The sequence below is a fragment of the Protopterus annectens genome, chromosome 5.part0 (genome assembly GCF_019279795.1).
Source record: "Protopterus annectens isolate FY-2018-M chromosome 5.part0, PAN1.0, whole genome shotgun sequence".
In the NCBI taxonomy this organism is placed as follows: Eukaryota; Metazoa; Chordata; order Ceratodontiformes; family Protopteridae; genus Protopterus; species Protopterus annectens.
The window spans coordinates 1,476,918,129-1,476,942,067 of NC_056735.1; the positions used below are offsets into that span (position 1 = coordinate 1,476,918,129).

The 23,939-nt window shown below is 39.1% G+C and overlaps 1 protein-coding gene across 2 annotated transcripts in view; it reads right to left on the bottom strand.

The window, feature by feature from the left end:
- Positions 1-23,939, bottom strand: part of FARP1 (FERM, ARH/RhoGEF and pleckstrin domain protein 1) — a 2,534,157-nt gene that overhangs the window by 414,645 nt on the left and 2,095,573 nt on the right. For both annotated transcript variants that reach the window (XM_044071307.1, XM_044071308.1), the window contains one exon: positions 12,217-12,454. In XM_044071307.1, the coding sequence (XP_043927242.1) occupies positions 12,217-12,454 (238 nt within the window). The remainder of the gene's footprint in view (positions 1-12,216; positions 12,455-23,939) is intronic.

A 23,939-nucleotide genomic window follows, 5' to 3' on the forward strand; every position in this document is an offset into this window, starting at 1 on the left:
AAATGTCATTGGAACCAGATGAGGAAAAACTCAACTCAGAAACAGGCCTTAAACCATTTAAAGCAGACCTGTGAAAGACCAAGCAGTGCTCCTTCCTTGTGCATCACAGCCTGCAAATCTGAGACTAGATGGGCAAGGGTGACAGCAACTACAAAGTATTCAACTGCTCTAATTAAATTTCTTACATTGTCATATTTACATTTATAAAAGCTTCAATATTGTACTCAGTTTACAGAAGTTAAAAAAGCCTATTTTTTGGAGCACACAGGCTCCATTTTGACATTTTTTTTTTTTTTTGCAAATTCATACTTTCATTCATGTTTGGGTAATTATATTGCTGAAATAAACTTTAATTCACAACAGTCTTCTTTTAAGATATGTCCATTACAAAATCATATCCACTTCTAAATATCCTTTTACCCAATTCAAAACCTCCACTGTGCAAAAGCATAGAGGCCTGAGTGCGACTCAGATGTCCAGGGTTATATTAATAACCTCAGCAGTGGAGGAGCCAAACAGGGGGGAGGGAGACATGAAGGGATTTTTCACGCTCATCTCTCCAGGGGGAGGGGTAGAGAGAGGACTGTATGCACTCAGAGGCATTTTGGGTAGTGTTAACTCCCTTGCTGGACACCAGAGAGAGAGAACCATTCATGCATCAGGAGAAGAAGGGCTGCTTGCAGGGAACACCCCTTGCAGAAGTGAGGGGATGTCCTCTGCCATCAGCCCACTGCCTGCATGTCCTACCCCAGTGCTTTACCAAGGGTGCGTAGGAGTTAGGAGATAAAACAGAAAATAAGAAACTGCCCCTGATGGCTGTCTAAATGATGGCTTCTCCCAGTCAACCTTTGACCCGATGAAGGGGAATAAATAGGTTGACTAGGTAGAAGGGAGCTGCAGATCGACAGACATATCAGGTTAGAGAGAGAATTCACAGCTGTAAAAATACTTAACTACTGATCAGTTTTCCTTTGGAAGACAGTAATTGCCAGACTTACGATGTGAAAGAAGTGGATGTTAAGCATATCTTTTGAAAATGCAAATCTGTAACCACTTTGTGAGATTTTCTAAGCAGGAAGCTGGATAAACTTGTTATGGCATCAGGCTTTACTGGTGCTCTCTGGATGACCTAGTCCTCCCATAGTGCAGGCCTATAACTTTAATTTAGTCAATATTCTCTAAATATTGCATTACAATTTGTAAGTGGAAAGAACAACCATGGCAGGGCTAACCACATGGAGGTATGAACATTGGCTCTAGATGATTGTCATTGTTTAAGTGACACCCTGAATCTATATGAAAAATGGTTAAATGGGTTATGGATGCATGGATGGATGGAATGTATTAGTGTAAATCATTAAATAAATGTAAGAAAAAATATAAAAGGCCCTAAACTATATTCTGCTTTAAAAATGTTTAAAGAATTTAAATCATTATGGACAAAAAAATTGCACATTTGTTCATAATTTGGTTTTCACAAGCTACTGTTCTTCTGTGTCATCATCTTTTGCCACGTTGAGTTACCAGTGTGTTATGTGCCATCACTTATAACTCTTTTCCTTGTTAATGGAACTATCTGCAAAGAAATATACTTATTTTTGGGGTTTTAAAAGCATCACTTGGTCAATAAATTATTTTAAAAAGAATGCATCCAAAAACATGCATTTTTGCTCTGCTAAGCCTAATGGTCCAAAAATGCCATGTCAATATGCTAATTTTGAACTGATGGTTCTAAAACAGAAAATAGATTTTGATCATCAACCTAAGGTAAAGTGGTCTCAAAAGGAAATGCTTACCTAATATGTGCTGAGCTAGAGTCATGTCTTCTACTAGATCATGAAGGGTTTTAAAAACCTGAGTCATTACCCTTAACTGATGAATACTTAAGACCAAGAACTAAAATTAAAAAAGGTCAATTGCAACCTCAGAATAATGGCATATGTAGCAATGGGCAGCTTAGTAACCAAAAAAAAAACTTTCACATGGGCTTGTTACTACTCCCAGAAAATTTCCTGTTAGCATCAATTATCTTCATCTCTACCAAAAAGCTGAACAGCAGCAATGCCACTAATGAAGCAACTACTTTCTGAGATGTAAAAGGTCTGCAATACAGCTAGAAGGGTCCCGTGGTCTATGGGAAAATCAAATTCTTGCTCACAAGAGGCTGAAAGACCAACAGCCTGTACTTGTTTAATTTCCACAGCACAAACAAGGTAAGTAGATCGTCAACCATGAACTTTGCTATGAGCTTTACAAGAGGGGTGGATGCATAGGAAAAGAACCATTCTTAATTCCAGAAAAAGTGTCCATTGATCAAAAGCTATTTCTTGTGCGTGTGTGAAACTTTTTTTTTTAACAAGAAAATCTTATTAAATTATCACTTATGACAAAGGCAATTCTACATTTACACAAATGAAAACAAACCATGCTAACATAAACCCAGCTGCAAGCATTTACATCACAAAGCATATTAACATAATCCAAATTGCAAACATTATACATTTATAATCTAACCAATCACTGTCAGTCAAACATTACATAGCTCATTCAAGTCCTGCCTTCCTTTAAACCTCATTCCTCCCGTTTGTATTATTCCCACAGTTCCCATTTTTTCCTATGTAATTTGCACCTCGTCTTTTTTAAGGATCCCAATTCCAGTTGTTTTATCTCTCTTACTATATTCACTACTTCTAGCACTGCTGGTTTAGGCTTTGATTTTCATTTTCTAGTAATTGCTTTTTTGGCAGCCACCATAATTAGACTCAGCAAGGCCTTACTATGTCTAGGCAATTCCAATTCTGTTTCATACCTCAGAAAAATAATTTTTCTAGTTACACCAATTTGCTCACCTAGTATCTCTGACAGAGTAGTCTGCAGGAAATCTTTAAAGTCTGCCAACTTATTATGCTCCCAAAAAATATGTTCCCAATTACCTCTTTCTTTCCCATCACACCTCCAACATTTGCTGTCTACCTCAGGAAAATTCTCAGGAGTCTACTTGGGGTAAAAAAATACCTATGTAAACAATCTTGAACAAAAATCCTAAATCTTATAGATTCTGTTGCATATTTGGGAGACATACATATATATTTGCTCTGTTTCATTCCAAATTGCTTATCCAATTTCTCTTCCCAATCCTTTCAAACCTCCTCTGATTGATTCTTATAGTTATCATGCAAAATTTTATATGCTGTATTAATTATTCCTATTTTAATGGCAGCTTCTGTTCTAGATTCTACTAAAAACTCTACCAGTGCTAGTCTTTCATTTAGGATTTCCCTACTTCTTTCTCTTTGCCTATACTCTGATATCAATCCTTAATTGGAAAGACAATCTCTAATCTGTAGCCCAAATAAATTATTGGTGTCTTCCCATTCTTTTACATTTCCCTCTCTAGTTATTTGCTCCCAAAACCTTGGTTCCTTTGCCAGTTTTCACCAATAAATTCCATCCCTCTCTTGCCTATTGTCTGTATCCCTAATTGCAATCAGAATCTCCTTCCTCCATTCTCATGTTGGCTTATTTCTTAGAATACTTTCTGCTACTTTATGAATATAATATTCTGTATGATTGCTGTTATTCACCTTAAAGACCTGCATCCAAAACTCCATTTTCTCCTTGTTTATTGAGCTTCCCCTGTTTCATCATCATCCCTTTCTACTTTGAATTATAGGTTTGTGCTTGTGCAGGAGCCTTTTAGTACCTTGTCCTCTGGTCACAGTTTTGTCAGAATCATCTCCTTCTGCTGGTAGGATTGCATCTTTACTATTAAAGGTCTATGTTGCTTTCTCATAGCCAAGTTTGGAGCATACAAACAATGTGCACTTTCAAATAACAATGTTTGCTGTGGAATACCAGCCCAGTTGCTTATTTTGTGCTTTTATAAAATTAATACAGTCTGTTCCTTCCAGCTTCTCTGGTACAACTGAAATCTCAGGTTTTCCCTGCATGCCCTGGTCTTCTAATTCTATTATTTTTTGAAACATCTCTTCTTGAGTAGTCTCATATTCAGCCAGCCTTTTCTTCATTTTGACCTCTGACTTTTGCAGTTGTATCACCTTATCTGAATATCAGTTTAAAGCTTTTTTCCATTTTTCCAGCATTTTGTTGTTTGAGTTGATATACTCCATCAGTGTTTTATTTTAACCAGGTCTGTGTTCAATTGTCTTATGCTTTCCTCAAGGTTACTGGAAGTAATTTATGGAGTTTGCTGAGCTTTTTGATGAACAGCTGCAGTACTTTTCCCAGTTGGTGTTTTTTTCTCACCTTTTGTAGCGGTTTTTCCTTCAGGTCCTCTGTATTTCTTTTTTTTCCTGGCATCCTGGCAGTGCACTTGCTAGCCATGTATTGAAATTTACCCCAAAACACAAAAGAACACTTTAAATACACCAAAGGTAGAGGTAGATGAGGCTCAATTGTTAACAGGATAGGAAGGGATGAGATAAAAATGGCTGTGCATAACCAATCTACAAGAAAGTCCCTGGGAATAGATGGTATTCCTTTGAAAGTTTGGAAGGTAGGAGGGAAAGATCTGGAAGGTTTGCTTCACAGTATTTTAAGAGGAGGAGAAGTACCAGCATCCTGGAAGAAGGCAGTGGTAATAGTAATATCTAAAGAGGTAAAGATCCATCGGAATCGGATCCAGCTTCATATAGGCCCATTTCAATACTAAACCATGATTATAAAGTGTTTATGTCTATAATGGTTAAAAGAATGGCAAAAGTGATACAGATATGGATCAGTGTGGTTTTTGGAGGGGAGGCAAACATTTGATAATACTGACAGAACCATTGATGATCCAGAGGGAAGGAGAATGTAAGAAAGTACCACTTTTATTGGTGGGTCTTGATGCAGAGAAAGTAATCTGACAGAGTAGACTGGGACTTCATGAGGAGGGCAATGGAAGCATCTGCTTTCCCTGATACAATTATAACACTGATTAGAAGAATACATGATGGATTGAAGGTGCAAATTAAAGTGGGAGGGGTCCTCTCCGATAATTTCTGCTTGAGTAGAGGAACCAGGCAAGGCTGCCCACTTTCCTCTTTGTTGTTTGCATTATATTTAGAACCACTGGCAAAGAAAATAAGTGATTCAGAAATTCAAGGATATAATTGGTATGGTAGTCAGGAAAAGCTGGCTCTATTTGCAGATGATATTATTTTATATGTGACAAAACCAGAAGGGGACATTACAGTGTTATGGAATAAATATTTTAAGACCGTTTCGAATCTTCTCAGGATACAAAATTAATGAAGCTAAAACAAAGGCAATAGCTGTAAATTATGTACCCACACACAAATTAGTCCAACAATATCCATATTTATGGAGACATGATAAAATGAAGTATTTAGGAGTACGGATTATAAATGACTCTGTGAGGGCAGCTAAAGATATGTGGGAAGAAACTAAACAGAGGATGTTGTTGTTTGTCTTTGGGCTTTTTCCCGGTAAGGGGTCGCCACAGCGGAACTCCAGTCTGCTAATGATTGGCAGTAGATTTTTACGAAACGCTGAGGTGCCAGCTCGACGCCCAACCTTCAATGAAGGCACGCCCATTTATGCACGCATGTCTTTCGAACGCTACCCAACCGCGGGGAGGACATGCAGACTCCACACAGAAGGCACTCCCAAGCCAAGCCGAGAATCGAATGGGAGAACCTCTTGCTGTGAGGTAACAACACTACCGCCGTACCACCGCGGCATAAACTAAACAGAAGATAATACAAAAAAATTAAGAAACTGGAAGTTTTGTTATAAGGATATGGATACTAAGATACAAGCCATTAAAATGTTTTTAGTCCCTTTAGTCTTATGCACAGATCAGGCATATTTTTATCAACCGGAGAAGTTGTGGATAGCAATTAAAGAGTTGAAGGATTTCACCTGGGTAGGGAAAACAGCAAGGGTTAAGTGGGATAAACTGATTCTACCAATAGAACAAGGCAGACTAGGATTACCTAATTTGAGGGGTATTTTAGAGCAACACAGTTAAGGCTCTTACACAAAGCACAAGTAGAAAACTATAATTCAAAGTAGAAAGGAATGATACTGACACAGGTAGGAAGCTCAAGAAATAAAGAGAGATTGGGATTTTGGATGCAGACTCTTAAGGAGAACAACCAAAATCATACAGATTATTATGTTCATAAAATAGCAGGGAGTATTCTAAGAACCAAACCAGCATGTGAATGGGGCAAAGAGAGTTTGCGTATAGGGATGACTGTGGTCAGAGATATAGATAATAGGCAAAAGGGGGCCGAAAATTAATGGAGAAAACTGGCAAAGGAACCAAGGTATTGGGAGCAAATAACTAGAAAGGAAAAGGTAATAGAATGGAAAGAAGCCAAGAATTTATTTGGACTGCAGGTTAGAGATTGCCTTCCCTATCAACGATTGATATCTGAGTATAGGCAAAGAGAAAGAATATAGGGAGCTTCTAAATGAAAGACCAGCACTGGTAGAGTTTTTAATTGAATCTAGAACAGAAACTGTCGTTAAAAAAGGAATAATTAGTAAAGCACATAAAATACTGCATGATGATAATAAGAATCAATCAGAGGAGCTTAGAAAGGATTGGGAAGAGAGACTGGATAAGCAATTCACAAAGAGACAATGGTGGTTATATGTATGTCTCCCAAATATGCAACAAAGTCTAGAAGATTTAGGATCTTTGCCTGGAAGTGTTTACATAAGTATTTTAATACCCCAAGTAGACTCCAAAGAATTTTTCCTGAGGTGGATAGCAAATGTTGGAGGTGGGACACGCAAGAAAGCAGTAGCTGGGAACATATTTTTTGGGAGTGTAATGAACTGGCAGACTTAGATGATTTTTTTTTTTTGAGTTATGATACAGAATCAGAAGTGCCCAGACATAGTAAAACCTTGCTGAGTCTAATTATGGTGGCTGCCAAAAAAGCAATTACTAGAAAATGGAAATCAAAGTCTAGACCAACTTTATTAGAAGTAGTGAATATATTAATCGAGATAAAGCAACTGGAATTGGGATCTTTAGAAAAAGGAAAGAACAAACTACATACGAAAAAATGGGAATTGTGGGAACAGTATATGCATTATGCTTAACTGACAATGACTGGATGGTTTATAAGGGATGTATAATTTTTCCAACAACAGTTGTTTCAATGGTGTCTGTGATGTAAACTGTTTGCAACTAAAGTGGCATAATTTTGTATGTTTTCATTTATATAAATGTAAGACTGCCTTTTCATATGTGAAAATTTAATAAAGATGTTTGGGAAAAAAACACAAAAGAACACTAGACTTCTCTGCTGAATTTCTGTTTTCACAATGGGAGAGCTAGAATTAAGCTGTTACTTAATGTGCAGCCATCCTGGAAGATCCACTGATCAAAAGCTCTTGTCTGTGCTACAGGAAGGAACAGAACTCTGGCATCATTATATTTCTCTTGAGACAAACAAGTCAATCTCCATTTCACCTTACAGTGTAAAGATTGCCTGTATGCTGGATGTCACTAGCCCAAGGCAGACAAGATACTAAGCACATTCAAAATGCACACAGCTACTAGGACAACACTGGAACAAGTGACTGACACACAGAGAGCCCCCTCCCTGCAAAAGGGAAAACAAACGTATACTCTTTTGTTTAATCGGGTATTAGACAACCAAATGGGATGTGAAAGATTCAGTAAGAGTTCCAAGGTGTGAAGGGGTCAGCAGCATAGCTTGTAGCTTTAAAGTGCTGACATGGTCAGTTTCTTTTGTTTCTTTTCCTGAGTGTTCCAGTCATTATAAACCCCCTTAATGAGAGGAATAAGCATGCTATTTCCTCTAAAGAAGGATATGAAGGGAGGGCATGCTTTACAGGGGATGAGTAAAGAGAAGCAAAAGTTATATACTAAACATAATGATAGCTCTAGGTGTATTGTCTTCATCCATTCTCTTCAATAAGCAGGACTTTGCTGAAGACTTTCCCAAGCTTTAGCTCCTCCCCTCCTGCCAAAATGATTTGTGGACCCCTGTCCTTCTTTAAATTTCTAAAAGCACGTTGAGAACTCAAACAGCACATTTTAAAAGAGGAGAAAATCTGAAAAAATGCAAATAACTTCCAAGGCTTCCCAACTATAGCAGGTATGTTGAAGAGACAGACAAAGATCATCTAGATTTATCATTATAGTACGTACGTCACTATTGTATATAGAATGGTCTAGTCCAGTCCCTTCAACTGTAGGACAAGGTGCCCAGCCAAACTCCCTCTGAGGCTTTCTTTATCCAATAATCCCTTTTAAGGATGCTGGTCCTAAAGGAAGACCACTACTTTGAAACTACATCCAGCTTGCCGTGTCTGGGCACAAGTACACAAGGCATTCCCAAGCAGCAGCTACAAAAATCTCATTCATTGGAATTTTTGTGAAAAAAAATGTCAATGTGGCTAGTAGAATGCAGGTGAACAGCTTTTGGCAAATGTACTCCAAACTTCTGATGATAAAACTGTGCAGTTTGTCAAACATTTGGCTACACTGATTTTTTTTTTAACTTTACCCAGTTTATAATCTGCAAAAAAGATGAATAGTTGCAAATATTCTTGCAGATTCCTGGTCCTTTGTAAAATGAATAATTACTGACAGAGAGCATCCACAGAATGCATGGCTTACATCCTCACCTTAGCATAACTGGGGTAAAACACCATATGTATGGACTGGCTAAAATTTAAGTCAATAGTCATAAAAGGTTTCATTCTTAAGCTTACCACTGTCCTTGTGAAAAAAAAAGTATGATCAAAGCAAAGGGCCCGCTACACTAGGATTCTCCTGGTGGAAGTAACAGCCACTAAGAATATTGTTTTCTGAAACAAGTACTTCAAATATGGAGAAGATGCTGTCTCAAAACGAGGTAGTGTTAGCTTGACCAACATGAAGTTCAAACTCCTATTTTTTCTCCTCTCCAAAATAATTTTTTTTTAACTTTTCTATTCATTTTGTCCCACAACAAATCTTCCCACCTCTGAAAATATGCTTGCCCAGTATAAAAAATCAACAGTACTCTAAAACATTTTCATGACTGCACCTTACTGGCCCTATCAATGATCATATCACTGTTTTATATAGTTGTTCATCATCTGTTCAGTCTCTTCCTACATATTTCCTGCTGCTAGTGCCATCTCACTTCTTAGCCAAATTCCTAAGTACCCCATCCTCTCGTGTCCCCTGAGATATGGATAAATTTCCACTGAAATCAAATGTAGGAGTGCAATTACAGCTACTGCCTTCATTTTAGATTAATTTATTTTATGCCCTGAAAGCCTACCAAACTCCTATGATATCTTAATTAAATACTACTGGTATGTCCTCTTCTGTTGCCGATACATAAACAATATTACTATCTGCAAACATTGGCAGTTTATTCACTCTTCCATACCAGCTACCAATATTTAGACAAATCTGAGCTAAATGTGTGGGTAGGGTTATGGGCAGTGCATCGGAAAAGAAAATGTGTTTTTTTCCCTCTGATGTACTGGGTGTTGGTGTTTAGTGTTGTTGTTATTATGAATAGTTGGCATGCTATGGTCCATGTTTTTTTCATTTAACATGTTGACTGTTCAGTACATCATATATGTGTGCATGTGTACATCTATATATGTGTGTATGTGTATAATATATACATATGTATTTATATATATATATATATATATATATATATATACACATACATACACATACACAAACATATATATATATATATATATATATATATAGGGATCTACTTTGATATCGCAAAACCCACAATACCAAATGTTATTTTCCCGAAACAAAAATAACGAATACTGAAAATCTTAGATGGCCGCTTTTTCTCAGGGCAAGTAAACACTTGCCCAAAATCTAACGTAAGCACACCGGACAATATAAAACCTGCCTAAGTGGGGAGCTACGCCTCTCACCCTACCCCATAACTATATACACCAACTTTGGGATACCACAACAGTAGAGAAAAGGGCATGTTTCCCTACTTTGGGCAAATGTTTACTTGTCCTGGAAAAAATCAGCCCTTCAGGATTTTCAGTACTCATTATTTTCATCTCAGGAAAATAACTTTCGGAGTTGTGGGTTTATGATATAAAAGTAGATTCATACAGAGCTACGTAACATGTTGCATGTGTATATGTAGATATATTTTACATATATGTGCACACATACATAATTTCTAATGGAGTCCTGAGGAGAAAATCTCCATAACAACAATATAAGATAAAGACAAATACACACAGTGCATAAAAATTTACAGTTGGAAGTGAAAAATACAGTTAAAAAATAAAAAAAATTGCTCACATACATATATATATATATATATATATATATATATATATATGTGTGTGTGTGTGTGTGTGTATAGCATGTACTTGCATACACACATATACATATTCAAGATTTTTAAATATTTATACTTAACTCATATTTGAAGAAAGGTTGCATGACATATAGCATAATTTCTGAAAACCTGAAATTTTCACACTTTGCAGTATGTTAGTGCTGTCTCCACCTTGGAAAACTCTGTTTAACAACTAGTATTGGCAGGTTTTCTAAGTAGTTTTTCCACATTTTTCTGTGTTTTTCGTGTTGTACAGATGAACATAATGAAAAAGTACTTTCTGCCATGCCCTTGTTAAGAAAATAATCTGACCAACTTTTCCTCTGTTTAATGCCATTTGCCACCACTCTCAGGTCAGCTTTACATTCAATTCATCAAATAAGCTACAAAAGACAGAGTTTGGTTCTGAAGACATTGGAGACCTTGCCTAAAAAAAGGCAATGTCTCGAAAACAACTTCAACGACGTGAAATTAACCAATTAGAACAAAATAAGTGTCATGCTACTAAATTCTAGGAGCTTAAGCCAAAAACTGCACTCCCTGGAAGCATTTCTCTCGCTAGAAGACGTAGATGGCTGTGCAGTCACAGAAACCTGGTTCAAGGCCTCAGAGAGTACCCCGGCCTTGCAAGGCTAGAATGCCTTTCACACCTTTAGACCACAAAATGAATGTGTGAAAATCAAAGGAGGCAATTTTTCAATCTATATTAGAGATAAATTCACCTAAATTGCCCTTTCCCCAGTGTACAATGATCTCGGAGTTGGCATATAAAAGTAAAGAAGCCTCTTACCTAGCCATTCCGGACAGTGTAGCGTGTTTACGTCACACACTACACTAACTACCAAGGTCGACTAAAACATTTTGGGACTTGAACGTTCGAAAAAAAGTGTGTCAATTAATTTGTACTCGACATTTTGATCATTCGTTCATGCAATATAGACCTGGGTCAATAGCCTAATAATCTCCAATGATCCCAATAAACTGAGTAACTGTATTAAACTATATATTTGCCTTTTAATTAAGCTTTGTCAATTTTATATAATGTATATATCAGGATCCAGGGCTGCAAGTTGGCAAGCATCTAGTTGTTTGTGCAGCCCAGTGAAGGATAGCTCTCAACAGAGATGTTGCAGGCACACGGTGTGTAGTTTGTGAAACTTGCAGCTGGAAATAAGCAGCAAATTAAAGTAAGCACTCATGGATGCAGTGACAAATGCTGACATAGAACAAAACATATACTCCATGTTTCACCAGCCTCCACCTCTACATCCCAGAGTATTACAACTAGATACTATATATTCACCAACTCAGGCTGCTACTTTCTTCACCACATCCAGTACAAATTATCAGGAATCCATTTATGCTGAAACCTGTAGGTAGTGGCACCATCACGGAAGTTGAGCAAAGTACAAGTGCTTCCTCTTATTCTATACTCTAATCTAGTGCAAATATGGAACTTTAGGCAGGTTACATTTGTATTATATTGTGAAATTCTGCAGAGTCAAAAAGATCAGTCAGGCTACTACATTTGCTCCATTGAACCCAGAAGTACTGAGCAGCCCAGCTATAATCCATAGCCACTAGACAATGTAAAGGCTACTTCTCAAAGTCATTATTGGCACAAAAAGTCTTCTGTGTTACTAATGCACTACTTGTTAGCCTGCAAAAGTGTATAAATATATAAGGGCTAAAAGGCCCTTCTGTTGACAGTGACTCGCATTCAAATTACTAAACCTGGACACTGCCTCTCCAAAGCCTGCCCAGTCAGTATGTTATATTTGTATAGATAAAGTAAACAAACTGCAGCTAAATATTAATTTAAATGCTGGAAAATGACTATACATTAATACTACATGAACTAGAGTCCTTTTACCTCGAGAATCTCTGAAGTCCACGTGATTGGGAGGGTAGTGTTTGCAGAGACGTTCCATAATCTGCTTGTAGTGCATAAGTCTGTGCAGAGGCCTGAGGAAAAATGTGTTCAGAGGAAGATAGCATATTTTCTGTAACTCAAAATCCCTACAAAATAGCTCCAGTTTTCGAGAGGTCTGGATCCCCCTCTCTAGTTCAGCAAGTACCTCTTCATGTTTTTGCAAATTAACTGTTAGTTGCTTCAAAGAGAACAAAAGGGAAAAAAAACAATTAGCTACAACTAAAGTACTGTTATCATACAGAATCTTGTTTCAAACATGATGTGATAAAGCTACAAACACAAAAAATTACAAAAAATTTTCCAGATAATTCTCAAAGTATACAGGTAAACACAGGTGCATAACTGAGCATATGCACTTATGTTCTTTACAAATGCTGCATTAAAGCACTACATAAAAATCAAGACAAAGTGGTAGTTACAAAGACAACGAATGTTATGTTTTCCTCGAGTTAAAAACTTGCCACTTTACTGAAGCAAACTGTAAGGGAGTGAATCTTCTATGAGTTGTCAGCACCAATATGTAGACCTTCTATGAAAATGTGAAAAACATACTTGCTGCTTGTTTGGAGAATGCTACAAATGGCAACCCTAAGAAACCTGACATCACATAAAATTATTTCAGCAATGGAGCATGAGCCCTTGTAAATGATATATCAGGACACAAGATACAAGATCCTGTCTTTTTAAATAATGTTTAAATATAAACAAATGACAATGAAAAAAAGTACAATTGAGTAGGTAATGTACTATAATAGTACATGTTTGACTAGGTCACAGTTTAAATAGTCCTTATATCTGGGGCCTTCCCCATAAAGGTCCTGCCCACCAGCTTGCGAAAACTTAGGATCCTTCCCCAGTGCGGCATATGTCTGACCTGTGTGCTGGTACAAGAGGCATGCACTCTGTCACCACCTTTAGAACTTGCTTGCCCTGATACACACTACAGCCAAAGCACTCTTGTAAAGTGATGAGATTACACCCTAACATATAAAAATTAAAGCAGGGTAAAAACAGGAAGTTCTACAAAAGGGGGAGGGGGGCTTGGGAGTACTCACCCAAGCCAAGAGGCAAATATTTGAGGCAATACCATAAGAAGGGATGTGATCGACTCAAATATCTACCATTATGCTGCACTTCGTTTTTCATTAGATCGCTGTTGCAGGATTCCTTACATTTTGGGAATATAACTAGAGCTTGGATAGATTGGATGAAGGAAAGGGGTACTCCCTCCAAGTTTGGGATGCTTTGAAGGACAGCCTAAGCAAATCCAGTCACTGCTATAGATTGAACATCCAGTTTGTAAGCATAGTGAAGGTGTGGACAGAGGATCAAGTAGCAGCTTCGAGCATAGTTGTAGAATTCACACCTTGTATGAAAGCCCCTGAAGTAGCTACTGCTCTGGTAGAATAGACACTAACCATTCTTCATAATGATTTCTCATAATTTATATAAGAGAAGTGAATTGCATTGCAAAATCCATTTGAAAGTAGTTTGTTTAGACAATGGCAAGACAATTTTCTTTTCTGCAAATGAGACAAACCAACTGTTCAGATTTTCTTAGGTTTTTGCCTTTTCTAAGTATAATCTGAGAGGTCTATGATCATCTAGTGTAGGGGTTCCAAAACTTTGCAAGCTGGAGGACCTCTTTCATATAGGAAAAAATTTTGATGGACCCCTATCGGCGGCGGTACACATATGCTACATTTGGATCAACTCCCAAACCCCCCAATCAGCCCCTACCACCACCACGCAGCCATTTCAGTGTCCCATTACTTGGCTAATTCTCCCCAGTTGCCATAAACACTGTTCAAAAGTCTCAGTGTGCATACTGTTTTCTGCTTTACTTCTACAATGATTACAGATGTTTGGTGTTGATTTAAAACTTGTATTTCAAATTTTATAGCACAAACACCGATGGGCATTTGCTAAAGCTAAACATACATTTGCTAAATCTAAACAAAGCAATATGGTCTCAAAGAAAACAGACATTACAATTTCTCTGCCTTTGAAACTCATATTCACTGAAACAGCATTGAAACCCACATTCAAAGAAAATGCATCTGGCCAGTAGCAGATTAAGTTTACCTTTGGGCTCTTTTCAAAGCATAGGTCCCTAGCGAACATTTTTAGGAGCATCAAAAGTTCTTTGATTCACCTTCCTGACTGTATAATTACATTTTAATACACAATAATTAAATTACATCCCTTGTATAATACAGCACCACTTGGTAGTACGTTTTAAATGCATAGTTCTGCACATTTTTCCAGTAAGCAGTGAAAAAAACATATGAACCAATAATGACAAAACTGTCCAATTGAGAACATTTCAACCATAAAGGGCCACTCAAACTTCTGTCATTACAATCCACCAATATCAGTCAATATGCACAATCTCTGCAGAAGTAAGTCATCTGAATAATTCTACCTAAAAGAGATCTGTAACTAATGAAAAGGTTGCTGCTAGCAAACAACTTTATTTCAGTGTTTCATCTACAAATTCAGTGCCTGCTGCCCTTGAAGAATAAATTGCCTACTTAAAAAATGGTAAGCTGGTAATATTGCATGGATGGCAAACTGAAAACAGGTTCATAGTTACTAGTCATCTCATCCAAAAGAGGACGTATTCAGGACTTCAGTACCCATCCCCTAAAAATGCAAAAAGTACAGTTGTGTACACTTACCATAAATGTAGATGTCCGAGTGTATCCACTGTTGCAGTCATTACATTTGGGTAATCTGCTGGCAGGTTGCCCTCAGTCGGCCTGATTAACAAAGTCTTGGGTCCTGCATCGGTTGCTATCCCTTCTTCCATGATGTCAGGTCGTCAGGGGTATAAAACATGCAGCCGACGCCATTACATCAGTTTTTCTTGCCCCAGATGTCAGGTGCCCCCCAAAAGGGGAGCAAAATATATATAAATAATTTAAAACACAAAAATATACCTGCAAACAAAAGCAAATACACCAAAAAGGCTTTTAAGTGTAGTAAAAGAAAGGAGAGGCATAGTGAGAGAAAAAACAGGGGGCTGGAGGGAGGGTAACCAGGACTGCAACAGTGAATACACTTAAACATTTACATTTATGGTAAGTGTACACAACTGTACTATGTTCTTCGTGTTTCACTGCTGCAGTCATTACATTTGGGTAGATTCTCAAAGCTAAGGTTGGGAGGATGGATTTATACAGCATTATGACCAGCTATAAGGCCCTGCAAAACAGCAGTAGCAAAGCCAGCTCTGGATTTAGAGAAAATTGGTAAATGATAGTGCTTGGTGAAAGTATGAACTGAACTCCAGGTAGCAGCTTCTAGAATATCCCTGGTAGGAACACCTCTGAGAAAGGCTGCAGAAGTAGATGCAGCCCTGGTGGAATGTGATCTGATCCCCTGAGGAATAGGTTTTCCATGGTGCTTATAGCAGAAATGAATACAATGGCTTATCCATTTGGAAATGGTTTGCTTTGAGATAGCCTTTCCCTCTGCCTCTGCAGCAAATGCTACCAGCAGTTGTTCAGATCTTCTTCGAGATTTAGTTCTGTCCAAGTAAAATCTAAGTTGTCTGTGTACATCCAATGAATGCAGAATTCACTCTCCCTTGTTCTGTGGATAGGGAAAGAAGGTTGACAAATGAATGGACTGATTAAGAGGCACACTGGATACCACCTTGGGCATGAAGGATGGATTAGTCCTGAGTGACACCCTGTCCGTATGAAAGATGATGAAGGGCTCCACTGCCATAAGGGCCTGTAATTCAGAAATCCTTCTAGCCGAAGTGATTGCTAAAGGGAAGGCTGTTTTCCAGGAAAGAAATTTTAGGTCTGCAGTAGCAGTTGGCTTGAAAGGAGATACAGTGAGTTTCTCCAATACAAAGTTAAGGTCCCAGGCAGGGGTTGGAGCTCTCCTGGGTGGTCTCAAGTTTTTGGCCCTTTTAGGATACTGCTTTAGCAGAGGATGAGAGAAGAGGGGGGGTTCTGTGTTATAATGAGCAGAAATCGCTGAGGCATGGATTTTTATGGAAGAAAAAGACAGGCCCTTATGAAGCATCTCAGTTAAGTATTGTAAAATCAGAGATAAATTGGGCACTGCTGTGCTCATCCCTTGAGATTGATTCCAGGCACAGAATCTTTTCCATTTGTCAGCATAAGATTTTCTAGTACTAGGTCTTCTCGCCTCCAAAATGACATCCATCACAGGTTTGCTGAGGGATGCTAAGGGGGATTTAAGTGATTATCCAAGCTGCAAGACTCAATGTTTGGGACTGAGGGTGCAGAATTTGGTTGTTCTGCTGAGACAGTAAGGAAGGTGTCTGAGGCTGGTGCCATGGAGGAATTTGTGACAGACTGTGTAGGAGTGGGTAACAGTGTTGGCGAGGCCATTCTGGAGCAATCAAAACCATTTTTGGTTTGTCCTGTTTGACTTTTAGTAGAACTTTGGAGAGCAGAGGCAGAGGGGGAAAGGCATAGACTGATGGATTTTCCCAGCTGAAGGACAGAGCATTCACTTTCAAGGCTTTTTTGTGAGGAGTTCTTGTGCAAATTTGTCCAACTGGTAGTTCTGGGGTGAGGCAAAAAGATCTATGTCTGGGCTCCCCCAGTTGCATGTCAACATGTTGAAAATCCATGGTTCCAGTTTCCATTCGTGTGGGTCCTTGAGATTTCTGCTTAGTTCGCCTGCCAAAATATTCTGGTTTCCTGGCAGGAATTGAGCTTGTAGTTGTACTTGATAGCTCAGGGCCGTGTTCCACAATGACATGGCTAGTCTGCAGAGGGGGTAGGAATGTATACCCCCATTGCTTGTTTATGTACCACATAACTGTGGTGTTGTCCATCTTTACCATTAGTTGTCCTGGATGAAGGTATTCCTTGAAGGCTGTCAGTGCATTCTGTACAGCTAGCATTTCTTTTTGATTGATATGAAGGTGCACTTGATTTGGGCTCCATTTGCCCTGAATGCACTTCCCTGCCAGATGAGCCCTCCATGCATAGTCTGATGCATCTGTAGTCAGGGTTTGGGTGGCAGGGGGTGGTGAGAATGGCAGTCCCTTGTTTTGGTGGCAGGCCTCTGCCCACCATAGGAACTCTAGTTGCAGGCAAGGTATGATAGGAATCATTGTTTCCAGGCTGTGACAATGGTGACTCCATAAACTTTTTAAGTACCACTGAAGTTTCCTCATATGCAGTCTTGCATATGGAATTAGAAGAATGCAGGAGGCCATGAACCCAAGGTTTGCAGTATTTGTCTTGCAGATAGCAGGGTTTTTGTGGCCACCTGTTTGAAGTAAGTCACCAACTGAATTTGCATTTCTGGCGTAAGGAAAGCCACCTGGACAGTTGCATTCAAGCTTGCAACCAGGAATTTAATTTTTTGTGAGGGTACTAGTTGTGATTTCTTTTCATTTATGGTGTACCCTAGACAAGTTAGAACCCTTTTTAGAAATGCCAGATGTTTTAGAAGAATGGACCTGTTTTCTGCCTGAATTAGACAATCATCCAGGTATGGATATATTTGAATATGTCTTTGCCTGCAAAATGCAATTACTGGAGCGAGGCACTCTGTAAATACCCTGGGTGCAGTAGATAAGCCAAAGGGCAGTGCACAGAACTGATAATGCAAGTAGCCTGCTTTGAAGCGGAGGTATAGTCTGCAAGATTCCCTGATTGGGATATGCAGGTAAGCCTCTTTTAAATCTAGAGTTGCCAACCAGGCATCCTTGCCTAGCATAGGAAGTAACTGGTGAAGAGTCAGCATCTTGAATTTTGGAATGTCCAGAAAGGTGTTTAGAGTAGACAGGTCCAGAATTGGATGCCATGATTTGTCTTTTCTGGGTACCATTAAAAGTCTGGAATAGAAACCTTGCCCTTTTTCCTCTTCTGGTACTAGTCGAATTGCCCCCATGTTTAGGAGGGAAAGTACTTGTTTCTGACCCTCTGCCCACTGATTTGGGGGCAGGTCTGGCCATCCATTTGGAGTTGGCAACATGTGGAAATGAAATCTGTATCCCTGGAACAATATATTTAAAACCCATTTGTCCTGGGTTATAAGTTGCCAGTTTTTTGCATGAAGAGCCAGTTTTCCCCCCAAAGGGGCGGCTAATAGATAAGTGCTTGGTAATTTTAAAGGAAAGTCATTGAGACTGTTTACCATAAGGAGGTGTCTTGTTGTTTCCAGATTTGGAAGTGGAGGCACCCCATTGCTTAGTTCTGAAAGTCCCTTGTGACTGAAACCTGGTGCTTTTGGAATGTCTGGGTTTGGCTTGAGTGGCTCTGGAAGGAACTGGAAAGGGCCAGTTCTTAGTAGGCCAATGCCTACTAAATCTTGGAGGTTGTACTTGCAAGAAACCTTTCACAGTTTGCATAGATTTAGCTTTATCTTCCATCTTTTTTAAAACTTCTTCAGCCTTATTGCCAAACAAATGGTCCTGCTGCAAAGGAACATCCAACAATTTTGCTTTAACATGATCAGGCAGAGATTGCTCCTTAAGCCAAGAATGCCTTCTAAGCACAGACCCAGTAACAGCAGCCCTGCAAGAGGCCTGCAAAGAATCAAAACCACATTGCAAAGTATGTTTTCCAACTTGTTCAGCTGAATGCAATAAATCCTCTAAGTCCTTATTTTCCACAAAGTCAGAAATCAACATCATTTTTTTTGTTTAAGCAGTCCCATGATATGCTGTTGGTATTTTAGCATATGGAATTGACAGTTTAAAGCCGTGACTGCCAAGGTTGGAGAAGTATAAACCTTTTTACCCCATCTATCCAGCGCCCTGGAGTCTCTATCAGAAGGGGTAGGACTTTTAGCAGTAGAAGCCTTAATGCCCTTGGGAACCTGAGAAATGGTTTCAGGGTCCCAACAGGATTTTTGAAAAACAATTTGTGGGAGTCAGGAACCCTGTAGTATCTGTCTGGTTTACAAGGAGCCGGAGGCAGGGAATCAGGGGCCATACTGGATTCTGAAAACACATCATCAACAATGTCTAGTACAGGAGGTACAGCCAAAGGCCTATGCTGAGGAAGAAGAAGGAAATCCCTAAGCCTCTTTTTGGATTCAGAAAAATCCTGACTTTCACAATGGAAATGCTCGGTTAAGGTATGTAAAGTTTCCCCAAAAGAAAAATCCTCAGGGGGAGAAGCAGAAGGAATGGAATCCTCTGCATCAGAGTCCTCATAAGTAGGTATGGACAAATCCTGTTCATTAGAAGAGTCAGAAGAAACAGAGTCCTGTTCAAAAGATACATAATCAAATTCAGCCCTAGGCCTCTTAGAGGGGGGGGGGGGGTTGTCTACCCCCGATTACAGTAATTAAATCTTCAGCCATTTTGATCATTTGTTTTTTAGGCATAGAGGGCCTGAACATGTGGCCTGCACATCGGTTTCTTAGACATAGATCGAGATTTTGGCCTTAAATTTGAAGTTGGTGTTGGTTTAATGTACAAATCTGTAGGCCTGAATACACCCTCAGAAGCCGGTGCCTACACAGCGGCTCCAGACTCATCCAAGGTAGAGACATCCGCGGGTTCCATAGGTGAAGTATCTTGCAGCATACCGGACTCCGAATGGGTCTCAGTAGAGGCCTGCGAATCAGAAGTAGCAGATATCAGGGGCTGCAAAAGCGCTTCACTGAGTAGCAGTGAACTGGCGACTGGCTTAGGAGAAGCGTTGTCAGCAGTTTTGGACATCAACGGCCTGTCTCTGTCTTTTTCCTTGCGTTTTTTCAGTATTCCGGTAGTCGGATGGCTAACCAACGTCATTTCTTGGTAATTAAACAGAGATCCAAAATATTTAGAAGCAAAGATGTACAGACGACAGATAGTGCGCTGATTAAATAAAGCACAAAACCGACAGCAAAGTACGTTGTGGTCAGGGCCTAGGCAAGGAATACAGTAAAATGGAAATCCTTATGAGGTATTTGCTTCCCACAAGTAATACAATTATTAACTTTTACTGACATCAGTAAGGAGCAACAAAAAAAGTTTCCCCAATGGGGTACTTAGCTTTATTGAAGACTTCAGATCTGAAACTCGAAAATGAAAATTTCAGGAGTCGGCCGACCAGCACTTGCGAACTGCTTCTGCTTCGGGCACTGCACGGCAAGAAAGACTGATGTAATGGCATTGGCTGCATGTTTTATACCACTGACGTCATAGAAGAAGGGACAGCAACCGAAGCAGGACCCAAGACTTTGTTAATCAGGCCGACTGAGGGCAACCTGCCAGCAGATTACCCATATGTAATGACTGCAGCAGTGAAACACGAAGAACATCAGTATCAACAATCCATCAATATGATGTGGTAGTAGAACCAACAGCCTACTGCATTAAAATGCAAGCATGCTACCTGTTGTGCTACTAACACAGCTTTAAAGGGCTGCACCACAATAGTGATACTGTTTGCTAACTAGCTAAACAAATCTGTTGCACATTGTAAACAGACTTAGCATGAGCAGCAGTAAAGTTCGCTTCCCTTGAAGCTCACAATTTCTTGAAAATGCACTTGAAACTAAACTTCTTGAAAAATGCACCTGCCATAATGGGCAGGACAGAGAGCCAAAACTTAGGACACATTTTAATATTTGGTCTTGAAAACTTAGAAAGTTAATAGAACAAGTTTTTTATTAGTACAAATTTTCTGAAGGCTATGAAGTCTGATGCCCAAATGTCTGCCATTATTTTCTGACTTCAGTCATCAATGATTTGCCAGGGATTTTCCAGAAAAACACAATTTTATTAGAAACAGACTGAAAATATAAGGCAAAAATATGGACATTCCACAAAAAACTGGACAGCGGAAGGGTATGCTGTCTACCTCTTACACACCTGCCTGCGACACACACACACACACACACACACACACACACACACACACACACACACACACACACACACACACACACACACACCTGCCTCCCTCTTACACACACACAATACCTCTCAACCTCTTCAGCCCAAGAAATATGGACAAACCCTGTCATAATGTGGGGAACAAAGGGCCAAAGCTAAGGACAGATTTTAAATATTGCTCTTATAAACTTAGAAAGTTGATAGAACAACAGGTTTTGAATTAATACGAATTTTCTGAAATGTATGAAATCTAAAGCTCAAAAGTATGCCATTATTATCTTCAGTCCTCCATGATTTGCCAGAGAAACCCAATTTTATACGAAACAGACCAAATAAGGCAAAAATCTGGTACACTCAGCGAATATCTGGTCAACTGATAGCTGCACTCAGGCACAGCTTCTTATTAAAGCCTTGATAAAAAAAAAAAAAAAACCTTCAAGTTCTGTCAACAAGATCGTCTGGTCCAGATCGATCATCAGCTATGCATTAATTTCTATTTGCTGGCAAAAGGGAGAGAGCAGACCGATACCCATACAGCGACCAACATAAATACGGGACCGGTCTTACTTGAAGGGAACAGAACAGTTGTTTAAATTTCCCTCCAAGTTCTAACTGTTGGCAGAAATCACAGGGCAAGTGATCAGCTGCAAACATGGAAGTTGTTCCTTCTTCTCCTCTAAAAACTAAGGGGAAGCAGCTGCTTAGCCACTGCTCAGCTGCAAACAGGGAAGTTTCTTTCTTTCTTTTTTTTTTTTTTAAATAAATTGTGACTGAGCGGCACAACTTTTCTTTCTCTATTTACAGGGTCGGGTCATGGATGATGCTCAAAAGCCAGGTGGGTGCAAGTGAACTCGTGGACTCCTTGAGTTTATCGTACAGACCCCAGGGGTCTACGGACCCCAGTTTCAGAAACAGTGATCGAGTGAATGAACAGTTATTTATCCCTTGTTTTGACTGTTTGGAGAGAAAGAGGAAACCTGGACAGACTGAGTAAGAGTAAATTCAGAAAACACATTAAGCATGAATGAAGGACTGGCTCAAACACTTACTCTATCTTTATTAAAAAAAAAAAAAGGTCAGTTCTTCTACCTCAGGTCAAAGCCACTAGCAAATAAGTCATATAGTCTACAAGTAAAAAAAAAAAAGAGAGAGAGAGAAGAAAAAAGATGGAAAGGTATACAAAAAATTTTCCTTCCAGGTTAAACATTTCAAAGAAGCCACTCTTCCTCTTGGTGGATTAATGTAGGATGATCTACAAACTGAAATAGCTGAGATATGAACTTTGGCAGAAGTATAGCATAAGCCAGACTTTAGTAATTTACACAGATACTGAAAGACTACAGTACCCATGACGAACTAGGGTCCTGTCCTATACTGCCACCAGACAGAAAAAATAATACTTATTGGTAATAGGTTTTCTACCCTCTCTAATAAATATGCAGAGCATCCGGAGAGAACTGGTGCATGATATTTAATTAAAATTTTATCATCCATACTGTGAGTTTCAGGGTCAGCAAATCTGGATGTATCACTGACACCTTTTCCTGAGTATGAAGCTCCATCAAGAGAGGAAGAGTCTGGCAATGCCCACTAGCCATTTCCTTTAGAAGAGAAAAACAACACTGTCTTGGCCAAAATGGGGTCAACAGCATCATCTACATATTGTCCGTTTTTGAAATCACAAAAAAAAGAGAGAGAGAGAGAGAAGAAAAAAGATGGAAAGGCATACAAAACTTTTCCTTCCAGGTTACTGACACAGCATATTTTGCTGTTGCTTGTTTGCATGCGATCCAGGTGGAGAAAAGACTCAATTGGCTATTTTCTATCGATGTCAACAAGTATATTTGAGGAACTCTGACCTGATGTATGAGCTGAAGGAAAACGTGTCTGTTTAACATCTGCACAGGATCTGTTCTAGATCTGATTAAAGACTGTGTAATCGTGTTCAGATGTGAAGGAATGTAGACTACCTGTAGAAAAAGATTGTGATGAATGTTTGCTTTCCAAGCAATCACTGCTAGTCTACAAAAGAGGTAAGACTTTGTCCAACCTTGGTCATATATCACATCATTGTGATATTGTGTGTCACAACATGCAGAGTACCTACAATCCATAACTGATGCAAAGTTTTGAGACCATTCATCAGGACCATCATTCCTTTTGTAGTAATGTGTCTTGTCTTAAAAGAAAGCCTACAAACTCCCTGAATCTTGGCACCATTAGAACAAGCTCCTCATGCAAAATCAGAGGCAACTAGTGCAATGTTGTGGTCTTGTGGATGATGCACAAAAGGGATTCATGGTCTGATGTTTACTTGTTTTGGCCCAACAAAGAAATTTATGAAACAAAACAGGGAATGATACAAATCTGCTCTTTGAGAGACTTCTAGTACTGAATCCAGAATGACCTGACATACCATTGGAGTTTCCTCGTATAAAGTCCGACGTAAGAGATTGTGAAAATAGTCAAAGCCATCAACCCAATGGATTTTAGGCACTCTATGGCTGAAGCAGACCTATGATTTGTTACATTAAAAAAGAAGGTTTTCTAAAGTGCTGTTTGAAATTTGGTCTCTATTAGTCAACCTAGAAAAACACTCTACAAGAAGGAATCATAGAAGACTTCAGATTGAGAGTGAGCCTCTGATTCTGTATGAGATTTACTAAACAGTCTATGTCCTTTGGGAGGTTTGAAGTGGAAGTCATTCGGATCATACAATCATTCATATGAGGATAGATGTGGGTTCCTTGGAGTCTGCAAAATGCCATGAATGGGGCAAGGCACTTTGTAATTATCCTTGGTGCTAAGTGTAGAGAAGCAAAATGACACT